Source organism: Talaromyces stipitatus, genomic scaffold (genome assembly GCF_000003125.1).
Source record: "Talaromyces stipitatus ATCC 10500 scf_1105507295549 genomic scaffold, whole genome shotgun sequence".
In the NCBI taxonomy this organism is placed as follows: Eukaryota; Fungi; Ascomycota; class Eurotiomycetes; order Eurotiales; family Trichocomaceae; genus Talaromyces; species Talaromyces stipitatus.
In genome coordinates, this window is record NW_002990117.1 from 3,124,044 (window position 1) to 3,150,577 (window position 26,534).

General features: G+C 47.6%; 11 protein-coding genes across 11 annotated transcripts, besides 1 other annotated feature; 4 read left to right on the plus strand and 7 right to left on the minus strand.

Moving 5' to 3' along the window:
• Positions 1–150: 150 nt before the first annotated feature.
• Positions 151–3,207, plus strand: TSTA_020070 (integral membrane channel protein, putative; the record flags this gene model as incomplete). The annotated part of the gene is made up of 2 exons (XM_002484137.1): positions 151–394; positions 458–3,207. The coding sequence occupies 2 exons, from the start codon at positions 151–153 to the stop codon at positions 3,205–3,207; spliced, it is 2,994 nt and encodes a 997-aa protein (XP_002484182.1).
• Positions 3,208–3,421: 214 nt separating this feature from the next.
• On the minus strand, positions 3,422–3,871 carry TSTA_020080 (uncharacterized protein; the record flags this gene model as incomplete). Its single annotated transcript, XM_002484138.1, has 2 exons — positions 3,696–3,871; positions 3,422–3,617 (listed from the first exon to the last, which is right to left on the minus strand). Exons 1-2 carry the CDS (start codon positions 3,746–3,748, stop codon positions 3,422–3,424), a joined length of 249 nt encoding a protein of 82 aa, XP_002484183.1. The 5' UTR covers positions 3,749–3,871.
• A 1,149-nt stretch (positions 3,872–5,020) lies between these two features.
• TSTA_020090 (uncharacterized protein) lies at positions 5,021–7,435 on the plus strand (the record flags this gene model as incomplete). Its single annotated transcript, XM_002484139.1, has 2 exons — positions 5,021–6,465; positions 6,529–7,435. 2 exons carry the CDS (start codon positions 5,021–5,023, stop codon positions 7,433–7,435), a joined length of 2,352 nt encoding a protein of 783 aa, XP_002484184.1.
• Positions 7,436–9,824: 2,389 nt separating this feature from the next.
• Positions 9,825–9,868: a microsatellite.
• Positions 9,869–10,084: 216 nt separating this feature from the next.
• Positions 10,085–12,124, minus strand: TSTA_020100 (C6 transcription factor, putative; the record flags this gene model as incomplete). The annotated part of the gene is made up of 1 exon (XM_002484140.1): positions 10,085–12,124. The coding sequence occupies one exon, from the start codon at positions 12,122–12,124 to the stop codon at positions 10,202–10,204; it is 1,923 nt and encodes a 640-aa protein (XP_002484185.1). The 3' UTR covers positions 10,085–10,201.
• Positions 12,125–13,246: 1,122 nt separating this feature from the next.
• TSTA_020110 (uncharacterized protein) lies at positions 13,247–13,522 on the plus strand (the record flags this gene model as incomplete). The annotated part of the gene is made up of 2 exons (XM_002484141.1): positions 13,247–13,444; positions 13,481–13,522. The coding sequence occupies 2 exons, from the start codon at positions 13,247–13,249 to the stop codon at positions 13,520–13,522; spliced, it is 240 nt and encodes a 79-aa protein (XP_002484186.1).
• Positions 13,523–13,735: 213 nt separating this feature from the next.
• On the minus strand, positions 13,736–16,170 carry TSTA_020120 (C2H2 finger domain protein, putative; the record flags this gene model as incomplete). Its single annotated transcript, XM_002484142.1, has 4 exons — positions 13,736–14,079; positions 14,179–14,979; positions 15,031–15,430; positions 15,481–16,170. 4 exons carry the CDS (start codon positions 16,168–16,170, stop codon positions 13,736–13,738), a joined length of 2,235 nt encoding a protein of 744 aa, XP_002484187.1.
• A 300-nt stretch (positions 16,171–16,470) lies between these two features.
• Positions 16,471–17,112, minus strand: TSTA_020130 (uncharacterized protein; the record flags this gene model as incomplete). Its single annotated transcript, XM_002484143.1, has 3 exons — positions 16,471–16,661; positions 16,708–16,803; positions 16,830–17,112. The coding sequence occupies 3 exons, from the start codon at positions 17,110–17,112 to the stop codon at positions 16,471–16,473; spliced, it is 570 nt and encodes a 189-aa protein (XP_002484188.1).
• Positions 17,113–18,105: 993 nt separating this feature from the next.
• On the plus strand, positions 18,106–18,644 carry TSTA_020140 (60S ribosomal protein L26; the record flags this gene model as incomplete). Its single annotated transcript, XM_002484144.1, has 2 exons — positions 18,106–18,240; positions 18,369–18,644. 2 exons carry the CDS (start codon positions 18,106–18,108, stop codon positions 18,642–18,644), a joined length of 411 nt encoding a protein of 136 aa, XP_002484189.1.
• Positions 18,645–19,079: 435 nt separating this feature from the next.
• On the minus strand, positions 19,080–20,320 carry TSTA_020150 (synaptobrevin-like protein Sybl1, putative). The gene is made up of 2 exons (XM_002484145.1): positions 20,174–20,320; positions 19,080–20,111 (listed from the first exon to the last, which is right to left on the minus strand). Exons 1-2 carry the CDS (start codon positions 20,209–20,211, stop codon positions 19,382–19,384), a joined length of 768 nt encoding a protein of 255 aa, XP_002484190.1. The 5' UTR covers positions 20,212–20,320; the 3' UTR covers positions 19,080–19,381.
• Positions 20,321–20,667: 347 nt separating this feature from the next.
• On the minus strand, positions 20,668–24,290 carry TSTA_020160 (TBC domain protein, putative; the record flags this gene model as incomplete). Its single annotated transcript, XM_002484146.1, has 1 exon — positions 20,668–24,290. One exon carries the CDS (start codon positions 24,288–24,290, stop codon positions 20,964–20,966), a length of 3,327 nt encoding a protein of 1,108 aa, XP_002484191.1. The 3' UTR covers positions 20,668–20,963.
• Positions 24,291–24,834: 544 nt separating this feature from the next.
• On the minus strand, positions 24,835–26,089 carry TSTA_020170 (3-oxoacyl-(acyl-carrier-protein) reductase; the record flags this gene model as incomplete). Its single annotated transcript, XM_002484147.1, has 4 exons — positions 25,830–26,089; positions 25,745–25,776; positions 25,358–25,688; positions 24,835–25,291 (listed from the first exon to the last, which is right to left on the minus strand). The coding sequence occupies exons 1-4, from the start codon at positions 25,952–25,954 to the stop codon at positions 24,835–24,837; spliced, it is 945 nt and encodes a 314-aa protein (XP_002484192.1). The 5' UTR covers positions 25,955–26,089.
• Between the last annotated feature and the right edge of the window lie 445 nt (positions 26,090–26,534).

Genomic DNA, 26,534 nt, shown 5'->3' on the forward strand with positions numbered 1-26,534 from the left:
TCTGTTCGGGCGGCTTTGCTTTGTTTTTCTTGCTCAGCGTTTTGTTTACAACTCGTTGCTTCACATTCTCTTCTCTTCCTGGTACTCAGAAGTCTCAATGTTGTGATACTACCCCGCATACGCTCCGCAGAAGACAATTGACTCAACATCATGCTCGCCTCACTATTGCGACCGAGGAAACCCCGTCAGCATGTTCTTCGTTCTGCTTCACCTCATGAGACAACACCGTTTTTCAGGCGCTTTCTGCGCGACGACGGTAGTCTCGCTCCAACAGAGCCAGACGACTATCTAAATGAACACGGTCAACCTGCATATGAAGGCGAAGAGACTGAGCCACGCGATGACGACAGTGATGAAGGACATCTACTGCCTATATTCTCGTCGCCGCACTTGGGTGAGAAATGCAGCCGCGCATTGAAATAAAGACCAGGACGGAACTAATAGATTATGGATCTAGATCTCATCCCTGTTTATACTATAACGCACTCCATCCGGTATCTAATTATATCACGATGCGAAACGAGTTTAACTTGGGAGCAGTTGCGGTCTCCACAAATCTCTCAATTCCTCCTGAAGCCGATCCAGCAACAAGTACGGGAGTTTCATTTCAATCGATCCACGCTATATGCATTGATGGCCAATTGCCTTCAATTCAACAAGGAAGCTGACCTTAATCCTGGAAATAGCGGCACCTCCCGAACAAGGGCGCATGTCAGTGAGCTTCTGGCCATCAAGATCCTCAAAGAATACACAACACGAGAGTTGATTGATGCCCTCTCCTACGACTTCTATCCTCTTCAGGGACAAACTCCCATTTCTGCCGAGAATTTGCGCGCTTCAACCTGGAATCAAGGCCAAAATGCTACCGGAGCCACACGAATTTCGTGCCTGGAAATTGCGATTCGAGCCCAGGCTAAACGTTTCATAGCCCACCCGCTGGTCGTTCAGCACCTAGAGGCCATATGGGCCGGTACCATTGTCTTTCACTCGGCTGCCGACAACTTACATCGTTTGAACGTAGCCGCGGCTAGTAGTTACGGTGTCTCGCGCTATGGACCTACAAATGAATCAAGCACCCAGTATGGCAAAAGGAGACAAGCTCCTCAGTCGGAGGAACATCCCCGGAGAGCTGTAACGCTTTACGACCCAAGAGATGCTTCACTATTCAAACTATCTCGACTACGTGTACCGCGTTATCGGCACTTCCTTTCAACGCTCTCGTTCGCAGTTCTATTAAGTCTTTACCTTGCCGTTCTTATCGAAAGATCATTGCACATCACGACAGTTGAGGTTGTCTTCTGGTTATGGGCTGCCGGCTTTATGCTGGACGAGATTGTCGGCTTCAACGAACAGGGCTTCAGCCTTTATCTTATGAGCTTCTGGAATTTATTCGACTTGGGGATCTTGTTGCTGCTTTTCTGCTATTCGATACTTCGTTTATATGTAATGGGCTTGCCTGACGTTCGACAACGGGCGGCGGCCAACCAAGCATATGATATATTGTCTGCCGGGGCTGTTTTGCTATTCCCACGACTTTTCTCGGTTCTCGACCATTACAAGTATTTCTCGCAACTGCTCATCGCGTTCCGGATCATGGCCGCTGACCTCATGGCTGTGTTCCTTTTGATTGTTGTTGCCTGTAGCGGATTTCTAGTCGCATTCTCCTTTTCTTCTGCGTCGTCCCAATCGCCTCAAGAAGTCATTTACGCGCTTTTCCAGATATTGATGGGGTTCACTCCCACGGCTTGGAGCCTTTGGGAGGAATACGATGCTCTTGGTCGGTTCATTCTGACGATATTTCTCTTCATTTGCCACTTTGTGGTCGTTACGATCTTGATCACAGTTCTGACCAATTCTTTCATGTCTATCGTGAAGAATGCACATGAAGAGCATCAGTTTCTGTTTGCAATCAATACCATTTCCATGGTCAAGTCGGATGCACTGTTCTCCTATGTGGCTCCCTCCAATATCCTCGGCTGGATGTTGACTCCGCTGCGCTACCTCATTCCGCTTCGCGAGTTTGTCAAGCTCAATCGTACTATGATCAAGTTTACGCACTTCCCTATCTTGTGGTCCATCTGCTTGTATGAGAAAATGATATTGAGTTCGAGTATCATCGACCCTACCGAGCTGATAGAAGGCAACAGTCGTCTGAGCGGCCGATCAACAGCGGTATTACGTGCAAGGAACGACCGCCAGAGTCGGTTTGAGACTTTCCACCGTCTCACACGGGAACCATCAATTGCCACGTATCAACAGGATCGTGTTTTAGAAGAGCTTTTCCGGCGGCCTTTCCGTCAGCAATCTATGCAAGACGTCAATGAAAGTCCGGATGGACGCCGCAAATCGGCAATGGTAGCGAATTGGATGCAAGGCATGTCAACAATCGAGGAGCAGACGCCAAGGCCACCCAGTACTCTGCGTAGGATGGTTTCGCCACAACACCGCAACTATACAGAAACTAGTCGATCTTTTGTCGCTTCTGACCCGGAGGAATTTACAAACTACGGAGGCCTCCATCCGGTGCCCGAACATCCCACTGTAAACAATACCCAACCCCGTCTAGGAAGGCATGCTTCCCATACGACAGATGTGGAAGGAGATGACGAGAAGTCCAGTGATGAAAATCATGATGACGAGTCAGACGAGGATCGAGGAGATTCGATATCTGACTCGCAAAACGCGAGTCAAACCGCCCGACCCAGCAGCAAGTCTACACCTAAATTCTTCAGCTCTCGACCTTCCACCGCAGTGTACAATTCTCGCAAAAATAGCCCAACTCGACACCGTCCCGCGTCGAGCCACCTACATACTCGTAATATCTCTAGTGTGACCATCTTACACAATCATCCCGGTGACGCCGACGACAGTACGGACGATGCCATGCCCGGTCCATCTTCTGCTGCATCCCCCTTGAAGGGGTTAGAGACAGAGAGACCGGCTCTCCCTCAACGAACAAGCTTCATGCCAGTTCCCAACTTCAACCGTATTGGTTCTGATATGGGCAACGTGGGTGCTTTGCCATCGAGCTTGGCCACCCAGATCGCGACTGATAATGATGTCCTTGGACGACTGGTTCTAGCCCGTATGCAGAATATAGAGGCTGGGTTTCGGGAGGTGTTGAAGGAGGTCAAGGATTTACGCGGTAAACTGGTTCGAGAGTCTAGACACTCGGGTCGTAAGAGTGGTGGCGATGATCTTAACTGAGCAACGAAGGTTTGATGATGACTGGAAACTTTAACCATTTTTACTATTGCATTAGATACCCATATGTTATTTTCTGAGATACCAATTTCAATTTCTACTCATGATCCACTGTACAATCATACGAATAGACATCTATTCTACATACAAACACGATGCCCATATCTCCTCCAACCCCTCCCACCCCGGCTCCAACTACCTAATGTTTCTAGAGGGATTATCGCTCATTATAATTCCTCAACCGAATTCTCCCCGGCCTAACCGTCCCCTGATCCGTCTGCGTACCACTACCCCCATTATACTCAAGCCGTTCTTGCGGTCTCGGATTCTCTTGTCCTCCTTTGAGGAAATCGAAGAAGAGGAGTGTACCGCCCACGACGCCGATGGTGGTTGCGATGGCTAGATTGCGAGGGCTTCTGCGGGGGGTTCCCAAATGATCAGTTTGCTGTGACAAGTTAAGTAGGTAGGGTGATAGAAGAGACTGGGCTCACGTCACAATAGTCCTTCGGGCGGATTTTGGGACTGCTTCTGAGGCGATGGCCATTTTGATAGGTGTGTACGTTGTCTTTGACGAGAGTGTAATACAAGGAGTGTGTTTCTAGAGCTGGTGTGTTGTTTTTCTATCGGTCAGGTAATATGCAGGTAGTATACAGGTTCTGGTTGAGGCAATGGAGATGGATCTAAATTCTGAGTGATATCGCCATCTACTTCAGCAGATAACTCATTTCCGCCATCATTTGCCATATGTCGAGCTGACGTCAATTTCTGTACTAGGTACTAAACCCACAGAATCAAAGGTCGATAGATTTTTATTATTCCTTTGTTCATTTGATTATGTCTATTTTATCATAGATGTTGAAATCTGTAGATCAATCAGATCTATAAGGGAGAGGTCAAGTGACCTTATCTAGCCCTAAAAGCCGGCTTTGATAGAGAGGTGGCAAAGTCAACTGCATGGTACTAGTGCAGCAAACCCTGCGCACGACTATCATAGTATACCAAGATGATCCTGGTTGAGTACGAAATCAATGGATTGTATATTTAAAGTAGTGGGAATATTAAGTAGACAACTTCTGAGAAAGGAACTATTGACCATGGATGTTATATTTAGTATGATAGTATCTCCGAAATACCTCACACAATCTGAGTTCTATTTAAAATTATCCGTGATCCTCAACAACTAAAGCTTGTTGAAGTCACAGTTCGTTTATTTTGTTTCATTTACTGTTTATTTCTGGTGGTTGATGCCTGAGCTAACTCCAATTCGCGTTCATCTATTGTAGACTCCATAGCGACAGTTGCTGAGGATAGATTCTGAAGCTATCGTAGTCAAATAAATAGGCAACAACATGGTGGCCTAAGGCCCCACCCCAGCAACAGTGATAAACCACGCACCTTTCTTACTTCTTCCTTGTTCACTACGTTCCTCAAGGCTGCTCAATATGCACCTGATCTGAGTAATTCAGACTCGCCAATTACAGTTGAACAGTCTATCTTTGTCAGACACAAAGCTGAATCGCCAATGGGTGGCAAGCGTGCAGCTAGCCTACGCATTGGAAGGCTGACTGACCATCCGGGCTAAATCAGAACGCTTGCATTGCAGCCTTGCCCAACGCCGCCGCATAAAGAATTTTGAATCAATGCCTTCTGTCTGTTTGACTCCACGTCGATGAGCAAGAAATATAGAAGGTACTGCTTCATATTATATGAAGCAAGTTATCCGACCTGAGACCTACCTATCGAGGTATTGGCAATTTTCAACTTTCTAATTCACCAGACAGTACTCTTACGGATACACTACAAAGTCACCGTCAAGATGCAAAGCTCAAATCAACAAGCCATCCTTGGCAGCCACTATACTAGTCCCCTTAACAGTACAAATACAGTCGCCCTAGGAGATCCCGACTCTATCGATGGAAACCTACGAATGCCTTTGCTCTTGTTTACCGACGACGAAGCTGACACTCTGGTTTACATCGAGCCGGGTCCTCAACCAAACGCTGAACCAACTAACCACCAATCTCGGCGTTGGGTATTTGGCTCACAGGAAAAGGTGCAAGCGATCCCGCATCGTATACATAGTCGAAAACTGCTGGATACAGGATCAGAGGTTTTGAAAGATCTCTTTCGACCTCGTACCCAAGCACGCGTCCGCAAGAGATATGGCCTTACGGATAACATGTCCCCGGGTGTCAAATACGCTATCGATCTGACCCCCCCTTCTGAGGGTGACGAGGCGGTTATATTCATGACGGAGTTGTCGTGCCCGATGGGTGTGAGGAGGTGGTCACAAATGCAATCGCGATGGTCACTTCCAACATCTTGTGTTAGTGGCCAGGATGAAATAGAATGGATATTAACTGAAATTGAGGCGACGAGGGATCCTATAATCGTTGAGTCAGAGGACGCCACTACCCTTAAGCAGAAAAGGAAAGCTCGTCGCAAGGAAGCCAAGCAACAGGCGAAGCAAGAAGAGAAGCAGGCCAAAGCGAATGATAAACCGGAAGCCAAAGCCGTTCCTCGTAGGGTTATGAATTTTCAAGGAAATCTACCCACTTTACGTGCAGACTTAGACCCGATGACTCCGTACTCAGAAAGCGAAGAGAGTACACCCAACCAGCCCAAGGAGCTGCAAGAACCAGAAATTCCAAAGAAAACAACCAAAAGATTACCCGGTCTACCACTCGATTACTCGCCCATTCGACATCGAACAGGTCTTGAACGCCTGTTGCACGCGATCGAAGGACTCGATCCAAAGCTTGATACGGCTCCCAAACTATGGACATATTTTGCTTTGGCCAAGATCTTAAAAGTCGCTACACATCCAGCAGTCGGTGACCATATTCTAGTCTGGCTGTACACTCAATCAAATACCATGTTCATTGAAGTGAACCCAGAGTTGGCCTATCAGATCGCCTGCGGGTTACAGAATCGCGCTCTTTGTCAGACCTCATTTGCCATTCTGGTGGGTGAGGAGAGCTTGATGGTTTTGGACTCATTGATAGATAGCCAAGTACCCAAACGGAGAGCTCGCACAATACATGGCCGCTTCCGCGAGTCGTTGGATGATACCGAAGTGCAGCGAGTGGAGTATGCCAGCAAAGTCTTTCTCGACCGAATTTTGAACGAGTTTGTCAAACTGGCAGGTACCCGGATGGAATGGGTGGAAGACATTTTGAGAAGCCATTTCACCAGAGTATGGTGGATTGATCTTGCACCACATAAGCAGGCCATTGACGAGCTTGCCCACCTTTGCAAACTGTACGTTCGTGGCCAGATATATCACTGCTTGATGCAGCCATCTTCAACAAGCGCGGAACTCAGATTCCCATCAACGGATACTATGGATTACCCCGGGATTGATTACTACGCTGCCCATTCAGTCCTACCTCGATTCTGCCGAGTGCTCACTCGCGGATTCTGGAAATCCCTCGCAATGATACTCCCTACCCCAACAGAAGCACATACCTGGGCCTGTCCATCACTCAGGGACCTAGCACCGGCTCTATCAATCTTAGAAGATGAGGGCAATGCCATCATTCGACACGTATCCACAGAAGAGTTATATGCGACCCTTGATAAATTCTACCTGGCCGCGGAACAACTTTCATTCGATTTTTCAACCTTCACATTGGCTGTCGGCAACTATCTGGATAGACTAGCGTCTCGTATCGCAGGACCACCACAATATGAACAAGAGCCTCACTCCAACCCGTTTGAAGTTCCCTTTGAAATCGTCGATACGCTCGTCTGCCTACAAGACGAGGAATTTAAATTCCTCCCCTTATGGGCTGGGGGTAACGATGATGGTACTGGAGGCGTATTCGATGATCACTCTGTCCCTATACTTGAAGAAGGAGGATTTTCAACTGCAGGTCCCTCTGTTCGTTTGGGTAATAATGCTCAATATCCTGACGACGTTGCATCTATGGATTCATTTGAGTCTATCCGTCCAGATGAGGCGGCGAGTACTGTTCAACGCGCTTCGCATGAAGCCACGGCCAGCCATGCTACTACTACGACTGCGACTGTAGTGTCTGCCACGATGTCGACCATTTCTGAGTTTGAGTTAGTCGGCGCTGTGCAGGATTTGGATATTAGGAGTACGAATGGATCTGTTATGGCCGATGATGATACTGAAATGAAAGAGAATGTAGACGAGGATGAGTTTGATTTTTTTGATGATGATGATGACAACGATACGATTGGAAATTCACCTGACCTGGAATGATCTATTATGATATTACACTACTAATGATTGCTATCTATGTATACGATCTACCTGTTTAAGTATGTAAGGTACGCCATATGGAATCTAGTGTATGAAATGTCCACGACTTGTTGGGCCCTTTATTTCGATCAGTCCAACTGCAGTCTACTATCGTATTGACCTCTACCTCTTGCTATTACACGTCACGCATTAATACATGTCTCTGAATACCTAGTTATCAAATGATCTGTTATAACCATCAGCTGTGCTCCTATTGGATGGGAACTCGTTTTATTAACCTGCGAACTGTTAGGCTGAGACTTAACATCTGTGCAAAGCAGGCAAAAAGCAACGTATGATAATTTAGACTCCGCCGCCAGCGGCAATGAGGCTATGCCACGGTAAAATCTTCTCGGATTTAGCCCTAATCTGCGCTTGAGATATCCCAGACTGACGAAATACACCAGGCGGTTAACTTTACTTCAATCACAACGGTAGCATCTTCCTTCGGTTTCAGTGTTGACGACTTCGTAGCAGTCACTGGGCTAGTATGGACCCTTTCTCAGGCTCTAGACGACGCTTCCGATGACTCTAAGCTATTCCGCGAGGTTCAACTAGAACTTTTTGCCTTTCATGGAGTTTTGGTCCAGATCCAGGGTCTAATTACGAATGGAGCTGCGCTTTCGCAGGAACAAGTTGACAGAACACGGAAAGTGCTTTTGCAGATGGAGAAGCTGGTGGACAAGTTCCATCAACATATTGAGAAGTTCAAGGGCGGTCCTGTAGATGATGACGGAACAAGGAGGATGGTTCGTGCTAGAAAGAGAGTCTCATGGAGCTTTGCCGGGAAAAAGAAGGTTCAGAATTTTAGCGAATCAATTTTGGGATTAATTATGCAGTCTTTGAATACATTTGTATCCAGTCCAGCAATTTCTTTATATGTAGGTATCGACCAGCTTATAGTCAAAACATGCAGAAATTCGAGCAATAAATGGAGACCAAGAGTCAGAATCTGATGACTCAAATGCAAACTGGAATAGAACTAGTCTAGTTACATAGACAAAGCATGACAAGAACCGTAGGACAAATAACCAATTCGATTTCAGGACGCAGTTGGGAGGCGATATCCTATACCTCTCGAAGTCTGCGGAAGATTTGAAGTAAATATCCCTATTCAGATTTCCTTTCGTGTAGATGACTTGGGCACAGGCACACTAACTGGAACAAGGTCACTTAGGGATTCCTTGATTTTCTAAAACACGCTTTTAGGGATACACCTATGTTGGAAGCCTGTCAACCAGAGACCCATTTGGCTATTTAGCCCAGTACCGGGGGACCCTAAGACCTGGAATCTGATTACGGATGAGAATTGGGAATCGAACACCCGGCCAGGTATGCAACTTGGCACGTCTGTGTCTAGTGATAGCGTTTTCCATGAGCTCGTTCTGGCAATGCTCTCTGAAGAGCCAGATAATACGGGAATCTGCTTCCAGAAGCCACTCCCGGACTGGATATCGTATCCTGCGGGTGCAGAGTTCAAGTTACCGTAAGTGTTTTTAGGCAAATAAATGCATATCTGCGATGTCTAACGTATATACTACCAGGATTTCACCACAAAAATCTGTGCAGTCAAGCTTGCCTTCCCATCCCGGTCAGAAACGATATGAATGTATCAAATCTGAACTTGAATTACCTTAATCTCTCACTACATATCCCACGGCTTACTCAATATCAAAGAAACGAGAATCTCTCCCACCAAGAAAAGAAAACATCCGCGCTGTTCGAAACTAAATTCATATATCCTCCTCCATCCCATCAAAAGAGAAGAAGAAAAAAAAAAAAAACTCCTCCGATCAAAAATAAATCAATCACCGGCCCAACATCGCCGCGAGTCAATTCGCCACCGTCCCTTTAGGCGGATACTCCTTCCCGTCCACAGAGACCTTTGGTGCACAGACGCACCACTCGTCTTCGGGGATGGATTCAAAGACCGTGGGGATGTGTTGTCCGCAACCCCACCAGGTTGTTTTGTCTGTTACAGTCAGTATATTCGCTCCGTAAAGGGGGTCGGTAACTGAATAGGCGGGACGTACGGCAAGTAGAGCAAGTAGCTTTTTTGCACATTTTTGTTTGTAGGATAGGCTTTGTACTTAAGGTGTATATTTGTCCGGAATGTAGGGAATATGCGCTTCTCAATGTCTGAATAACACGTGCCTTGTTAGAAAAACTCAAAGACCGTCGTCGGAATAAGCTATATTCCAGTTCAAAAAGTCGCAAGAAACCGATAATAGAAGAGGTAAGTATGACGTACAAGAACCTACAACGATATCAGGTTGATCGATACGCCCTTCGAGGTGAATAACTGTTCAATCGAAAGAGATACAAAATGTTTGCGATCCGACAGACAGACAGAAGAAAGAAGGAAGAAGAAGAAGAAGAAGAAGAAGAAGAAGATAAAGACAGGGGAAAACTCCCTTGATATGGGCATTTCTATGTGTAATGAGAAACCGGAAAAATCGTATTCTTTGCTGGTAATGGTATCGTGCGAGAGGTAAATTACGCAGATAAGCAAGAGATAAGCAAGCTGATATTGTGATAACGGCGGGGTTCCTGGTAATACAGCGTAATGTCTATGGTATTTAATTTTATCGTACCAATCCGGTTTACAGCGGAAAACATCAAGACAATCATATAATCTGTCATATGGTATGTAGATATATTGCAATATTCAATCAAAAATAAAAAGTCATCATCTCGTAAATCAATCGTACAGCACAACCAGACAGACTAAGCATTAGGAATGCTCGGAATCCAATATTGACTTCCCTCCAAAAACGCCGCAAAGTCAAGATTATTCTGATCCGCCTGCGGCCGAACTCCAATCTCAAGCACATCGCGCGCCACCGCCTTAATCTGACTCATTACCGATTTTGAGATCGCCCACGTCCGACCCAGAGATCTGAATACGCCGATTGTAAGTGTGAGACGATCACGGCGAGGATCCGGCATTTGTCCTGCTTTGACCGAGTAGCCTGCCAACTGCACAATTGAGCTCAAGACAAGAGCGCAAATGAAGAATGGGGTGTGTTTCGTGACGGGCATCCGGAGTGAGGCTAGAGTTGAGATTTCGCTTGCTGCGTTCAGGGCTCTCATCGCGTGAGCATGGTGTGAGAATGCCGGCATTAGACATACTCCCGAATGACCGCAGATTACCTCTGCGGCTACGGCCGGAGACGAGAGTAGGTCTGATCGAGGGAAGTTGAGATAGATTGATGCACCGTTAATCACCATTCGCGCCTGAAACATCATCTCATCCATGGTCCCGTCGGGCTGCATGAGCTCCATCTTTGAATCTGGAATGTGGTGGAACCACGAAGCAATTCGCGCATCCACTGACTCTACCTCTTCTTGTTGCTGTTGGCCTGATGCAGTTGACAACGACACTACTCGTCCCAAGATCCGGACGGCTTCGATGCGGTAGGAAAACGAAGAAAATGTGATATCCTCTTCAGCAAATATTCGGTCGTCGAACTGTTTGATTGTAGGCGGGTAAGGCGGCGCCAATCCATCCTGGTAAATGCGCTCTTCACACGGAAGCGGCACTTCAAGAGGAACCTCACCAGCTGTAAAAGTACTCCGCATACCTAGCGCTGTCAACATGCCTTCAATAACAAACAGCTCCCACCAAGTGCGACGTAGGCTCTCTCTGCGGATGGGGTCTCCCGTCACTGTCTCCGCGTATGATTTACGATGAATTCCAAGTTCGAAAGCCAAATCCACAGCTTGCGCCAAAAGCACTCCAGCTTCTTGACGCTCATTTCGTGAATGGAGGACAATCGTAAGTAAGAGCAGTGCTTGCACCTTCTCAGGACAGGGTTCCTGGTCGACGGTTGCGGAGACAACAGCCTGTCGATATGTTTCGGGAGAGGCAGCTGGCGTGAAATGAGCGCCGATAAACTTGATTACCAGTTCAAGGTATGCAGGTGGAGAATAATTATAGAGCAACCCAGGTGGAGGAAGAATTGGATGAGCGGGATGAAAATTGGAATAAAACACATCAACCAGATATCCATCTCTTCCCAAGGCCATTGGTGGTGATTCAGGAGTCATTGGCGATTGTAGTGTTCCTGCTTGTGGTGTAGTTGATGAAGTGCCTCCAGTACCGGTAGTAGTAGCACTGGCAGTAATCGCCCCTGATATGTCAGGAGGTGTGAATACTGGGCCACCAGGCGTCGTTGATGAAGGCACAGAGCCAACAATGCTTGGGATATGCCATTCGGGTGAGATCTCCGGTGGACGGCCATCAAGATTAAAGATCTGTGGATCAACATTCACTTGCTGTTCCACGGGCTGGGGGTTAGCACGCCGTTTCTTCGATGGACCTTTATACCCCCGTCGTGATGGAGTATATTCGCAGGTGAGCTCTCCCGTCTTACACCGGCCGCAAATCGGTTGTCTGCCGTCGCACTTGAGATGCTTCTGTCGACATGCCAAACAAGCCAACGGCGAAGGACCAGCGGACTTTTGCTGATTTGTGCCTGCATTTGCAGTTGAACTCATCCCATTGATGGGTCCATTCCAATCTTCATTCAATTTTGTCTCATCATTATAGTTCCCGTTTATGGCGATTGTGCCGTGGCCGGTGTTGCCTGTAGTAAAGTCATTGTAGACGTTGGGATCGATCGAGTAGACGTATGCTCCTGGATTCATGGTGGCGGGTGACCATATATCGGAATACGTGTATAGTTCGTTTTGTATCAGTTGAACATCGATGTTCGAGGTGTAGTATTCACAGTAGAATGAGTACTGTCGAGCCCAAGACAACCTCTATGCGAAGACGAAGCATTCGTCACGACGCGAAAAGGGCGCTCTGGAGTAGAATAACTGGCCGACAATCTATCGGACGGCGGCTGAACAGGGGCCGCAATGACTGCGATGAATCTGCGACAGCAAACGAAGTCAGGGTCAGATATACGGTCGGTCGATGAAATGAAGGGTGAAGCCAAGGAGTCTTGAACTCTCGTTTAAAGAAATGGTCGGAAAATCACGTGGACAGGTAGTACCGAGTGACACTGACAACGAGGGGTATCCGAGAAGTTACGGCCGTGAGTCAGTGAGTAGCGGACAATTGGATGATGATGATGAAAGAGAATGAGAAAGATATTCGATGAAAGAGGAAGAGAGAATCAATGATGGAGAGGGGACAATCTAGAAATGGATGGATGGACAACCACGGACTGGAACAACGTTACGGCTTAGTAGAAAACCGTTGCAGATCTGTCAGCCACTTAGCCGTTGCACCTGTATAATGAGAGTCGCTATAGGCCACGCTGTATGAATATGCTCTGGTAGCATTGAACTCGAATAATGTGCTCTGTACTCGCGACGCTTCAAAGCTATTCAGTCAGTATACGCAACAGAGGACGTAGATGTATTTCCTGAGAGAAAGCGCTCAATTGAAACTTTGACGATCGAGTGCTTGGACAGTGGAGCCGGGTGCTTATTGCGACGGCCCTATCGCGACCTCTTAGTCTGCCAGCCTTAGTTGGACAGCAAACATCTCGGACTGAACACGCAGACGCGCAAACAATTCCTCCTTGTCTTGAGGACCGATTATCTATCGATAACACGTATGATTCTGAAAAATTATCATTCGTGAAGAAGGTGCGTTGAACCCGTCGCGCCACTCCCGTCCTACATCCGCAACTGCAAGCTGGCCAGACGCAGCTCTCCGACCACTCCAAACTAACAACCACACCACAGAAGTCTCTCCAATTGACATACAAACAACCTTTCCAACGTCTCAATCGCCTTTAAACCGCTATTTAAAAAATGATCTCCGACGACGACCTCTTCCGTCTCGCCATCTTCCTCGGCTCAGTCGCCATGCTCCTTATAGTCCTCTACCATTTCCTCGAAGTCAATGCCAAAGACGACTCACAGTCTCCTCTATCAACTTCATCGACGACAGCCACAGACAAGAAGATCCCTGTTGGTGCGGATCCAGTTGGTTTTTCGCCTGCCGCTGCGGTGGCTTCGAGAGGGAGTGCTGGGAAGACAACTTAGATTTCCGCAAGAGGGTCGTTTATGGCTGTTGGTTTGATATGAATGGATCCGTATTACGAGGATGGTTTTATATATCTACTCGTTACTGTCAAGAGGATGGAAGGAATTAAAATGATATTCGCAATGTGGTTAAGATGTTGAAACCTTTCCTGTTTAATAGAACCAGCGCCAAACACCGTCCTTGCACTCCTCCTTACCTAAATACTGTAAAAGTTTCTGACCATCCATCCAGAAAAGATATTGTAACAAATCCTCCTAGGAAGAAACATCCTGTGAGAACCAATTGTCCGTTCCCTCCTCATCATCCGTCACCACTTCGTAAAACTCCTCGTCGTTCACGAATAGCTTGTTTCGCACGGGCGTCGAGAATTCGCATCCTCCTTGCTCAAGACCAATACCTACACGTTTGCGTCGCTTCTGTACCGCCCTTAACACCTGTCGTGCTCGGTCCGTGGGTTTCTGGTTGCCGTACAATCTGTTGAATGCGCGAATCGGGGTCGGTCCAACGGGAAAGATGAGGGCATCGCTTTCACTCGCTGTAGTAGCATCAGGCGTGACATGCAAGCCATTCGTAATCAAATAGCGATCGATGTTGTAATCTATTAACAGGAAGAGAAAAGGAAAACGAAGAGTTCATCCTTAATAATTCATTCATGACACAGTAACAGTAACCTGCGAGGAGGTAATCTCTTTCTCACCAGTTCCGTTGACGGACGGCCGATCTCCGTACTTCCATGCCAGAGGTCGGATATGTACTTTTAGCAAATGCTTCATCAGACCTTCGCCGCTACACTCTGTTGTGTAATTGGGGCAGTTCTGCCATTGACATGTTGTTTGTCCAGAGACGTGGTTTCTAACAACATGGCGCTCCAACGTATGGACGTCGTGGAGTTGCGCGGGACACGACGCCCATTCACACGTAAACATAGGATATGAAGGCTCGGGTACGGAGGAAGCAGGAGCAGACACGGAGGTTTGAACGTTTCTCGTAGAAGGCCCAGTCGCGGTCTCAGCCAAGTCTGTCAAGGCAGCTTTCGGAGGCTTTTTGTTTTTGGCGCCGGGCGGTCGGCCGCGACGACCGTTCCTCTGATTAGTGGTCGGTGTACCAGCCATTGAATCGCGCGCACCGTCAGGTGTAGAAACAGAAGGAAGAAGTTGTTGTCCAAGTGCTGCAGTTGTTTGGCTCGGCTGAGGTCGACTATCTGAAGTGGGGCCTTTGGCGTCCGGGTCATCACGTGATGCGTCGCGACGACGACGACGACGCCTTTTACGAGTGAGCTGAGGAGGCTCAAGGAAAATATCCTCGAGTTCAACGACTGGCATGGAAGGCCCGCCTGGGTCAACTAGATCCCACTTGACAGTTTCAAGATCTGAGCGCAAAGTGAACCCCGTAAATGTCTGTATCAGATGCATCAGGTGAAAGTTCAGGGGTCTTTCAGACGGATGGCGACCGGTAGCAAGCATGACATCCCGCGCAATAGATTGAGGGTTATAGTAGACTCAATTCAATGCAGCTGACGGGTTCAGAGGCTAGGTAATATTCGGAAGACGTTTAATCTCACGAAGGACAAACTCGTCATCAGGGTCGAACTCAATTTCAGGTTCGGCCATTTCAGCACGAGAATCAGTGACATTCTGTTCGGCTGGATGTGGTGAGTCCGTGCCGAGATCCATGACGTCTGGGCCAGGATCTGGAAAGCTTGGTCGTTGGGCAAGGTTCAGATTCATATTAGTGGTTGAGCGAGAAAATCCATCTTCGTCGTCACTACTCATTTGAAACATGTCCACAATCTCGGAAAACAGTCTCTTCTTTGCCACTTCAGCCTTTGGTCCGACAGGCGTGTTCGATATCCATGCTCCGTCTGATTTTCGCGGGCGCTGCAGAGACTTTTTCTCTTTCTTTTGCTCTGATGAGCCAGCTGTACCTGTCGATGCACGGGGTCGGGACGCCTTTGCTCCTGGTTGATAGTAAACGATATTCAGGTCAGATGTGGGCACACCTTGAGGTAGTGCTGGTGCTGGAGCTTGGGGTGGTGGAGATTGTTGAATTGGTTGAGACGGTTGTGACGGGGGTGGCGGGGGGTGGTAATGATAGAGGATGTGCAGTTTGTGCAGATTGTGCAGATTGTGAATGTTGTGGAGGTTGCGCCGTAGTCAGGGGAAGAGAGAGACGGAGTTGCATATGATGGAGGAGTATTTTTGCTTGCTTCCGCCTTCTTCTGTTCCTGTCCATTATTGTTGCTCAGGAGCGCGGGGACTGCTGCAAGAAGAAATCTAGCCATGTCTTGTCTATTCAACGCGAATCCGCGAGTTTCCCATTGAGCACAAACATCTGGATATGTTGGATTGTTTCGTAAGAGAAGCATGAGAGAATCTGATGAGCATTGTTTGCCTTTATTTGCAGTGTCTTTGCTCAGGTACTCCGAAACAGCCTTGGCTAATTTCTGCTGGGTTGCCGCTGGCCGTGCAGCCTCTTGTGCTGGACTCGCCTTGGCCTTTGATTTGGACGGACCAGAATTTGATGCACTCTGCTGTGTCTGCGCAACTGGCTGGTTAGCAACAGGCGCAGGATATTGTTGATGCTGTTGATTAAGCATCGAATTAACATTGACTTGAGCAGCTGCCGCAGAGCCACTTTTCTTGTCTTCTGCGCCGCTGTGCAGGGAACCTCCCAAGACCTGGTAGTCCATCCTTGTTCAATTTATTGGGAGTGCTAGTAGCCGGATATGGTTTTGAAGTAGACTGACTCGGAGCAGCAGCTGAGTCCTGCTCCGATGTTGAAGCTATTTGGGCATGCACGGGGGGTTTTTTTTGGTTCTTTAAGATCATCCCATAGCTTAGCGAACAATGAAGGGTCTTTACTCCGCATACCGCGAAGCTTCTCCAGCATCATCCGCATTTCAACAGCCATATCATCGCCTTCTGGGTCTTGCAAATCCGCAGGAGCAGCTTCCTTCTCGGCGACTTTCTTCTTCGCTGATGTTCTCTTTTTAGAAGTGTTTTTTTTTGGCAGGTTTCGAATTGGTTGATTTTCCCTTGGTGGCGCTTGTAGGCGTCGCTTGTGCACCTGCTGCGGCCAACGCCTCCTCTGCAGCCCTTGCGACGGCTTCCGCCTGAGCTTGTACCTCGACTTCTTTCCTTCGCGCCTCCATTTCTGCTTCGGCTGCTCTAGCACGTTCCTCTGCGAAAAAGTATTGCTGAGCATAGAGATCACTGGGTTGATGTACTGGGACCTTTGATGGGCGAGGTCTGAGTGGTAGTTGCCGCTTCTGTCACTTGAGGATAGTCTTGATTGATCGCAGACGAAGTCTCCGGAGCGGTCACTATATGACTAGGATTGAATATAGACGACGTGTTGCTGTATAGGAGCTGTATCCGTGGGACGTTTGTGGATATGAAGGCGCATTCAACGTCGCATTTGTAGTAGAATAAGTAATAGGCGGACTCTTATAAGCAGCAACCTTCCGCGATTGCTGTGTGCTTTGGTTCACTTTCGGTGATGTCATATGAGTAGGCTCGCACTGTCTTAACGCATCATTATTATTCACCGAAGTATTTTGGTACGTATATGGAGTGGCCCATGTCCGAGAGGTAGCGCTAGATGCTTGCTGGGTCTGTTGATTATAGTTCATGATCGCCTGAGTATGCGCCGCAGAATTCGAAACTGAGGTTTGGGATGGGTAATTATATGAAGCCGGAGCACTCTGATAGTGGCTGTTAGGATTACTCGAGCCTTGACCACCAACATTCGACTGCGATGTTCCCGAGTCTTTGATATAATCTGGAGGTAGCGAAGAAGCGTACACCAAATTATTAAATCCAGTGCTTCTCTGCGTATTCTCATCCGTGCGCGTGGTTTGACTATACCTACCGAGGGCAGCTGGTAAATGCGCAAAGCTAGACGGATCCTGACTGTGCTACGCGTCGTTGCTGTTCGAATATGACCGGTTTGCTTTTTGATTATTCCAAGAACAGGTCGCTTCTATATACCCTTGAGGAGTTGCACAGGTTGCTGCTGTTGCTGCTGTACGGGCTGATGGTTTCTTCTCGAGTTCTGTTCGTTGGGGTATCGGTATGAATTATGATAATTGGGATAGGACGACATATTATCTCTTCAAGAATGGCCGCTCACAGCAACGCCTATCCTCTATCATTGCTTGATCAAAGATGAACATTCAACCGCAACGAAAGTGAGAACGCAAGACCTTGAGGATTGATCCAAGAATGGACGAACTGTCGCGTTAAACTTAAAGCGCGGAGGCATCTACAATGGCTTGGCGTTCCAAGAACAGTAAAGCGCAATGGAGTACGCGCCAACCAATCCCAGTCTCCGCTTAGCGTAGTCATGTGACGCACACTGAGAAACATTCGAAGCGCACATTTTCGGCTAACATTTCAAGATCTTAGATGATCACGACGACGCAGACGACAACACCCTTTTACAGAGCCCATTTTTGCCATTCGACACCGGCTCTGCAAAATGACCAAGACATATCACGGTATGTATTCTGATTGAATTTGGCAAATAGAAGGAAGACTTGTCAAGATCATCGATGGAATATTATTGAATGGTTTTGGACTTTGGACGGGCGTTGAATTGCAGCATTTGGAGAATCAAGTCACTGATGGGATTTTTGTCTACAACAGCCGTCGCCTCCTCGCGACGAAAGTCGCGTAAGGCTCACTTCAGTGCTCCTTCCAGCGAGCGACGAGTCATCATGAGCGCTCCCCTCAGCAAAGAGCTCCGTGAGAAGCACAATGTACGAACCGTCCCTCGAACTGCACATATTCTTTCTGCGAAGAACATAAATCCTCGAAGAAGGAGGAACCATGAATTGGATACGACTATCGACATGGAACAATAAATATACTAACATCACATCTTCAGGTCCGATCCATCCCCATCCGTAAGGACGACGAAGTCACCATCGTTCGAGGCTCCAACAAGGGTCGTGAGGGCAAGGTCACCAGCGTCTACCGTCTCAAGTACGCCATCCACATCGAGCGTGTTGTCCGCGAAAAGTCCAACGGCCAGAGCGTCCCTCTCGGCATCCACCCTTCCAAGGTCGTCATCACCAAGCTCAAGTTGGATAAGGACCGTGAAAACCTCTTGGAGCGCGTTGGCAAGGGTCGTGAGGCCAGGAAGGCTGCTCTTTCAGCATGATTATGTTAGCAAGACGGCAGAAATGAAAAATCAACAAAATTTTTTCTACTTCCAAGAAATTTTTTTTTCATGTCGTTATGGTAAAGCAGACGGAATGGAAATAGGGGTGTGTTGTGTGTGCGTATGTTTTTGCTTATCTGCTACATGGTCATGAAATGGGAAAGGCGCGAAGTTTTGAGTCTTCATACAAAAAAGAAAAACGCCGTTGTCTACCTTATGGACTTGGATGGGTCGTTTCAACGAGGTAGACAATCACCAGCTCGGGACTCGAGATGCAGAGAAATTTCTCAATCCTCTGTTTCCCTTATTCTAATGTCATACATACTAGTTGTGTGGCAACCTCCGAAGTTCCTACAGCTGAATCAAAATGAAAAATCTCACAGTTCATTTGTTTGTTTCCCCTCTCTTGTCGAACTCTCGAACTCTTACGAGACGCCAGAATATCTCCGCATTAACCTATAATTTCATGGTTTATGAGGTATACGGCTGGCGTAGATTGAACACCCAGTAACTCCTATATGAATCACAAATTTTGTTACTGGCTCATCTGCAGACTCGTTTTGAGAACTTCAATGATATCACGGGTTTGATGATGAGAGACATATCGTAGTATACTAGCGTTTAGTGGAATATAATACATACTCAAAGTTCGATTCACTCCATGCAAGTAAATACCTAGACATTTGCTATACACAATCACCAACTCTTCCTCCTTCGAGTCTCAAGACTCGGGTCAATCACTTCCCAATACACCTCCCCCAACTCGGCAAACCACACCCCATCCCAACAAACAAATAAATCAAAAACACAAGCACAACACCCAACAAAAACATAACTTTAACATTCTTCCACCACATCCTCCTCCTTAACCCTCTCGACCTCATCCTAAAATCATGCGCACTCCCGCCCAAGCGATCGGTCTTATCAACCAATAAATCAATCCTCTCCCCCCGCTCAAGCACCCGCTCAATATTCTCCGTCATAATATCCCGTACACTATCAATCTCCCTGCGCGCAGAAGCGAGTGAATCTGATGGTGGAGCGGTGTTGAATTGCTGCAATAACGCGCGAAGCTCGGAGTTGTATGCCGCGCAGCCGTAGGCTGGTAGTGTGGAGAAATCGGTGGTGGATGGTGGGTAGGCAGACAAAAATTTCCGTTTTGCTTCGAGGAGGAATGCGAAGGGGATGCGTCGGCCTTGTTCGGCGGTTGCCACGACGAGGTAGCTTAGGGAGGAGTGGGAGTCGGGTTCGGTACTGCCATTTTTACTGCCGCTGCCACCATCTTGGCTGGAGGGTGAGTCGGCGATGTAATGTACAAACAGTCGGTCGTGCGTATATGTGAGTTTTTGGGGTTTGTCGTGTGAGATTTTGGGGAGGATGATGGATGCGAGTGATGAGGCGGATGTGGATGATGCTCCTGGAGAAGAATGTTCGGCTAATATCGTCGTGCCGTGGGCTATACAAGAGCTGTTGGACCCATTAGTTAAACTGATAAACCGTACAGATTTATGAGAAGAAATAGGACGTACTAGAGAAGGCTGCTAGATGGCCTAGATGACGACGCCATCTTGAATTGTCGATTAACTCCTCGTGCAGAATAATTAGTACAGCCTGCTCTAGGATACACTTATATAGACTTCCTGGGTATCAATGTTCGCTTTCGTTGATTGTGAGCTAAGCAGATAGGTTGAAGGCTGTGACGTCGATTATAGGGTAAGTCGTAGATCACTCACGTGATTCATTCAGGATGTTCAACTTCAATGATTAATCATTCAATGTTGGGACGAAAGTCACGTGACTAGCAGAATACAGAAGTTGAACTACGGAACGGTTCGCAAATACCACAAAAATACCAGAGTCTCTTGAAGGGCGTCCTTTTTGGTGAAACAGTATTACGTTTAAGTTCTGACACAGTATCAATGGCATTATTAGCGTGCTTAGTTACTAAAAAAAATAACTTATCGAAACTAGTAAATATTTATAACCTCGTATATTTGATTCTTTTCAATGTATGCTATGCCAGAAATTCAATCAGTCTAGTAACTTATGTTATGATATTGACTCCCAAAAATGCAGCATCTCACGACTCCCAAAAACCACAATCCCCAAATGCGCTTGGAAAAACAGGCAAGAATACTAAAAAGAGTTGGGTATCATTGTATGCTTTTGCGTGTACTTCCCATCTCGGTAAAAAAAAAAGAGCCCGCCTGATGCAAACTGAAAATGGCGCTGAAGGATTGGAAATAAAGTGGTATAGTGTATTGCAAACAAACAAAGGAAAAATTCTAAGGAGTGAAGCTCTGTCGCTGGGAAAGGGGATCATTCATCGGAATTGTTTGAGCTTTGATAAGAGTATCCGTCGTTCTTCATCTGTCTCAAAGCAGCTGCTCGCCTGGAAACGACATCTTCCCTCCGAATCACATTCCTCAACGCCTCGGATGCTTGGATCAGACCATCAATACTGATTGCATGGTTGGTCATTTGATGGTTGACATAGGTATAAACTGCAGCAGGTGTCTGGCAGGTTGTCAGGAGTTGTTGCTCGTTTAGTTTCAATAAAGCCAATGCAACTTGAAACAAGAATGTGCTGCCACCTCCACTTGCAGCTGCGGCGTCATCTTCTGAGACTTTCTTCGGTCCAGTTGTAGTAGCTGTTGGTGTCGCTCTTTCTCGAGTTGTGCTAGTGACATTTAGACACAAAACTACGTCCCAGACACGATACAAGGCTTCGGCGGATAGACAATCGGTAAACACGGATAAGAACCATTGGAAAGTCAAAGCCTCTAGCTCGACACCAAGTTCGTCCAGATGGGCAGAGAGTCGAGGAAGGACTTCTGTAATGTATTGACGTAAGACTTGCTGGTCTGCTCGAGATGCAAGCAGACCGTGGTCATAATAATGTTGAGGCAGGATATTCTCAATCATTGATGTCATGATCCAGAATGCATCCTCAGCCGTTGGCGTAGTCAATAGGAGAGAACCAGCAATGAGATTCATTCCTTGACAATACCCAACCTCAGGATTACGACGAGAGTAAGCTAGCAAAACATCTCGTAGCTTCGCCACGCCAGGTCCGTTCCGGAAGAACACATTGTCGGTCAACGTACGATGAATATCCATGTCGATCTGCGCAACGATAGTAGGGTCGACGTCAACAACATTAACCATATTGACCAGATCGTCATAATACCCAGGGATACGCATCGCTGAAGCCCCGCTGCATTCTGCCCAAATCTTTGGACGATGGGCGACCGGAATACCGGAGAGGACCAACGACCGAAATTCTCGCCACTTATTCCGTCCAACTTTACCCTTGTTGCCCAGGCCTGCGATACCAACAACTTCACCATCAGCCAAGGTAGCTTCAGGCATGTTTAGCGACATGCTGGCACGTTCAGGATCCTGTGCTGCAGCGGCTTCACCTTCCCGACGGCGTTCTGCGCGGACTTTACGAAGAAATTCATTCCATCTAGCCGTTCTTTCGCGCTGAAGGACATCGTGAAGTTCAGTCAACTGCTCCAGTAAAAGTTTGACCGGCTCCTGCTCGTTAGGTACGCTGATCGTGGTTGTCTGTGACCGAGCCGCTACATTGGCAAATTCAGGCGAATCTGCTACAATAGTCGAAGTTGAGGATGTCGGTTGTGAATTCGGACTGACTGACGGCGCTCCAGCCTTGTCAAGAGCAACAGTAGATGCCACTCTCTTAGGAGGTTCATCAGAAGCAGAAACACCAATGATCGGTGCGGTGGAAGGTGTATGTGATAGCAGTTCCGTTGGTCGTGTTGCAATACGAAGATAGTCTTGCCAACGCTTCGTGACTGAACTTTCGTTATCGACTTCATCGACTGAAATTGGGGTTTCTAACTGATCTGGAATCGTTAAGCCAAGCCCTGTCTGCTCTTCCTCTTCACCTTCCTCGGTGAGGTCACCGCTGCGATGGCTATTGATCGTCTCGGTAAGGCTCTTTCTGTTGGCAGTTTTCCTCAACAAAGCAGCTTCTTTTTGTCTTTTTTTCCGCCGCTGATCGTATATAAAACCAAAACGATCCGTCAACAAACCGTCTGATTGGTAGTTGAAGTTGTATTCGCTCAGAGCTGGTGGTCGAGACTCCATAGGAAGAATAGCATCCATTTCAACAGGGCCGAGATTAGTTGCTACCGCACCGTTGCTGCGGTCTGCATTGGGGATTTGAGGTACATTTGATCCCGTGACACGTCGTTGAAGACCTAACCTGCTAGGCGCAGAAGTCGTAGAGGCGTTAGGAAGACCATTGGCCCCGCTATAGCTGTTAATGCGCTTCAAAGCAGCCACGGCGGAAAGCCCATTCTTCCCGGTAAGATTTGATGACGCTTTAGAAATGTTTTTGAGTTTATCCTCCCCTAGAGAAGATGCTCGGCTCCGATCTGCACTGGACGCACCCTGAGCATCCTTGTTCTGAGAGCCACCTGCAAATAATTTGACCGTCCAAGAAGAGACAGATTTGGAGGACTTTCGCGAATGTAAGCTAGATGTGTCTCCAGCATTTGAGAGTTTCACTCCCGCCGGTGAAGATGCACGGCTAGTCGGAGGTTGGAATAGCCTCTCATCTAACCCCTTTCGACGACCAGACGTATTGTTCGATGTAATTCGAGGAGCCCCAGCGACTTCGTCAATATCGTCTGCATCCGTTGCCACGCTACTACCTCGGCTGGTCCTACGACTGTCGCTAACAGTTCCAAAAATATAATCCTGCCATATACGGACAGTTCCCTGTCTCCTCTGGGTACCAGACTCTATGCTCGAGGTTCCCGACTTTGCATCACTATCATTCCGATGCGGTCGAAGTGTCGCTTGTAGATCCGTATCGTCAGAATCAAACTCGCCCACAGGGTCTCGCATGGCCTGGCCCATGAGCCCATTGATACTAGATTTTGTTACCAGCTTATGGATACCATCCGGCTCCGCAGGAGACTCAATTTTCGGCGAGGGATTTTCCAAATCATATAAACGCCGTTCAATATCCTGACTAGAAACTCCAACATCTCGAAGCATTCGCTTAAGCTCGCGTTCTCGGGCATCAGCCCTCCTTCGCAATTTCGAAATCTCAGCATCTCTCACTGCAAGGTCACGCGCGAATTGCCGGACTAGCTTCACAGCACCATTCTTCTCCACCAAATGTTCTATATGGATCGTATCAGCCAAGTGCAACGCCCCTGGAACCTCGGACGTCGAAAACGAATCATCGAATAAAGCAGGACGACCTGATCCCTGCGAGAGTGAAGATGTGAGTCTTTCCAGAGCTGCCTGTCTACCGCGTATCACCGCTCGGCGACTCTCCTCTTCATTCTGGTGTCGTTGCTGTTCCGTCAGTGTAGCAGTCGCCTGTCCAAACACGCCGTCCATATCAGATTGACTGCGCAATTCTTTCGGCGAACTATCCGGCGACAGGGAAGGGAAGGAAGTCAAATCAGCAGGAGTTCCCGACGCAGCGGTATTCGAGGACACGACAGACACAGCCGAGTGTCGTTTCGTAGTCTGTTTTGGGCGAGTTGTTGTTTTCCCATTTCCGTTGCTATTAGCCTTTTGGCTTTTGTGAGATGATGAGGATGTTTGTGACGAGGAGCGTCTTGGTTGTAGTTGCGTTGTGGACGTAGTAGGATCCGCCATGACTCAACTGGCGGTCAAGGCAGTGGGAGGAGTAACGGGAACGAGGGCAGGAATTATGAAACTTCATGGGAGTCAAGAATAGCTGTACCAATTCGAGGAGAGAAAGACGAGAAATGGTGAGAAGTCAGGATATAAGCGAGGATTTCGAAGGATAGAAAGTTGTGTGTATCGTCTGGAACTTTTCGAGGAATGTGATGGGAAGGGATGGGAGAGACCGTTCAAGCACTCAAAAGTTCAGCACGAAATAAGTCGAATAATGTAAATAACTGACGATGTTGAAGCATGGACTTTCTGGTTTCTTGGGATGTGTTTTTGGACATGGTCATGGTGTGTTGTCGGCCCAAACATGCAGCAGCTCGAAGAGTCTGGCCGCTCTTTCCCGCAACAAAAATGACGTGCCGCTGCAGGTCACATGTTTCCCCGCTTAATGTACACGTCAATAACTTGCTTGCCTCAACCGTCAGGCTACAACTTGGGCATTCTCGACATTCATATACTACAACAAATATATATATACGATTTTTTGTATGAGAGATATTGCTAATCAACCAAGCTTCCCAGGCACAAACGGATGCCCAGCACTCAATCCCCCACAAACCGTCACAGCCTGTCCATTCACATAACTACTCTCATCACTGCCCAAAAACAGAGCCACACGCGCAACTTCATCCGCCACAGCTCCTCTCCCCAACGGATTCAATTGACCAATCTTTTTCTCCGTGCCTCTCGCCCGCGCAGCATCGTACATGATCTTGGTCATACCCGTCTCAATAACACCAGGGCAGATAGCGTTGACTCGTACACCCGTACCGGCGAGTTGGTAACAGGTTGTTTGCGCGACATTAATTACCGCAGCTTTGGAGGCGGAGTAATCTGTTCCACCGGCGTTGGAGCGTAGGCCAGCGACAGAGGCGGTGCAGATGATTGATCCGGAGGGAAAGGGTTTGGATGGAGAGGTGATTTGCATCGCGGGAGCGGCGTATTTAGCAGCGAGGAATACACTTATCACCATTTACTGCTCTCAGGATCCTGTAATAAGACTTTCTTCGGAAGATTTTGAGACTCACCCTAATGTATTCGTCCTCAAAGTCCTCATAAACTCTTCCGGCTCAATCTCCGTAAACAACTTGGTCGACCCCACAACCCCAGCATTCGCAAACATGATATCCAATCTCCCATACTTCTCAATTGCATTGTCAACCACACTCTTAACGGACGGCGCATCCCCAGCATCGAACTGGCGAATCTGTACCTCGACACCGGGGTATAGAGACTCGATTTCCCGCTTGTGTGTGGCCAGGTATGTATCGTCGTAGTCGCAGAGATACACAGCTTTTGCGCCGTTGCGCGCAAATTGGTGCGCACTCGCTCTTCCGATTCCGATGGGAGAATTTGCTCCTTGACGATAAGCGGTAAGTATGTATAAAGATTGAATGCAGTCGGGATTGGAATACCGGTTACAATGACAACTTTGTCCTTGACACGTCTTAACAATCGTGATTAGTCCGATATCATGAAGAGAAGCGAGATAGAACATACTGTCCAACAGAGTCCCCCGCCACGGAACGAATGCGTGGTATATCCTCAAATGTGCCTGCATCAGGGATTCCTTCGACGAGTTGCTGGCTGAGTGCCTGCAGGCGCCGTTTAGCGGACGACGTCATTTGATCCAAGATAGCAAGGAATCTAACACTAAGGTGTAGAAACTTGCTCTGCCAGATAACTTATATAAGAGTAAAACCAGATTAGATCACAGAGTGAGCCATAGGTACGTATAAATGTCATATTGAACAAGTCCCAATCCCCAAGCTTACACTAGGAACTAACTAAGCGGGTATGTACCCCAGGTGGAGAACCGAGGCAATCTTCGGTCCTTCAAACTATGGTTCATCTGGCTGTCCGTTCCAGACCTACGAAATACGGGGTAAATATCATACAAAAAGTATCTTCAGGAATATCATCCAAACTGATCCCTCGACTTTGGAATAAATACATACATTCACATATGAGATTGTGACTCTGAGTCGAGGCAGGACACTGGTCAGCAAAAAAAGAAATAGCAACATTTTGAGACCGACACAAGGATAGGCGATACATATATATACTCTTGTATTCGCGTGAAACTGCAACTGCATGCGTTTGCAGGTGTACAGCAGGACGGGGAGGGGGGTTCTATACAGTAAAGGGGACATGTCGTTCAAGGAACAACATGCAGACACACATACACAGGAGAGGGAAGGAGAG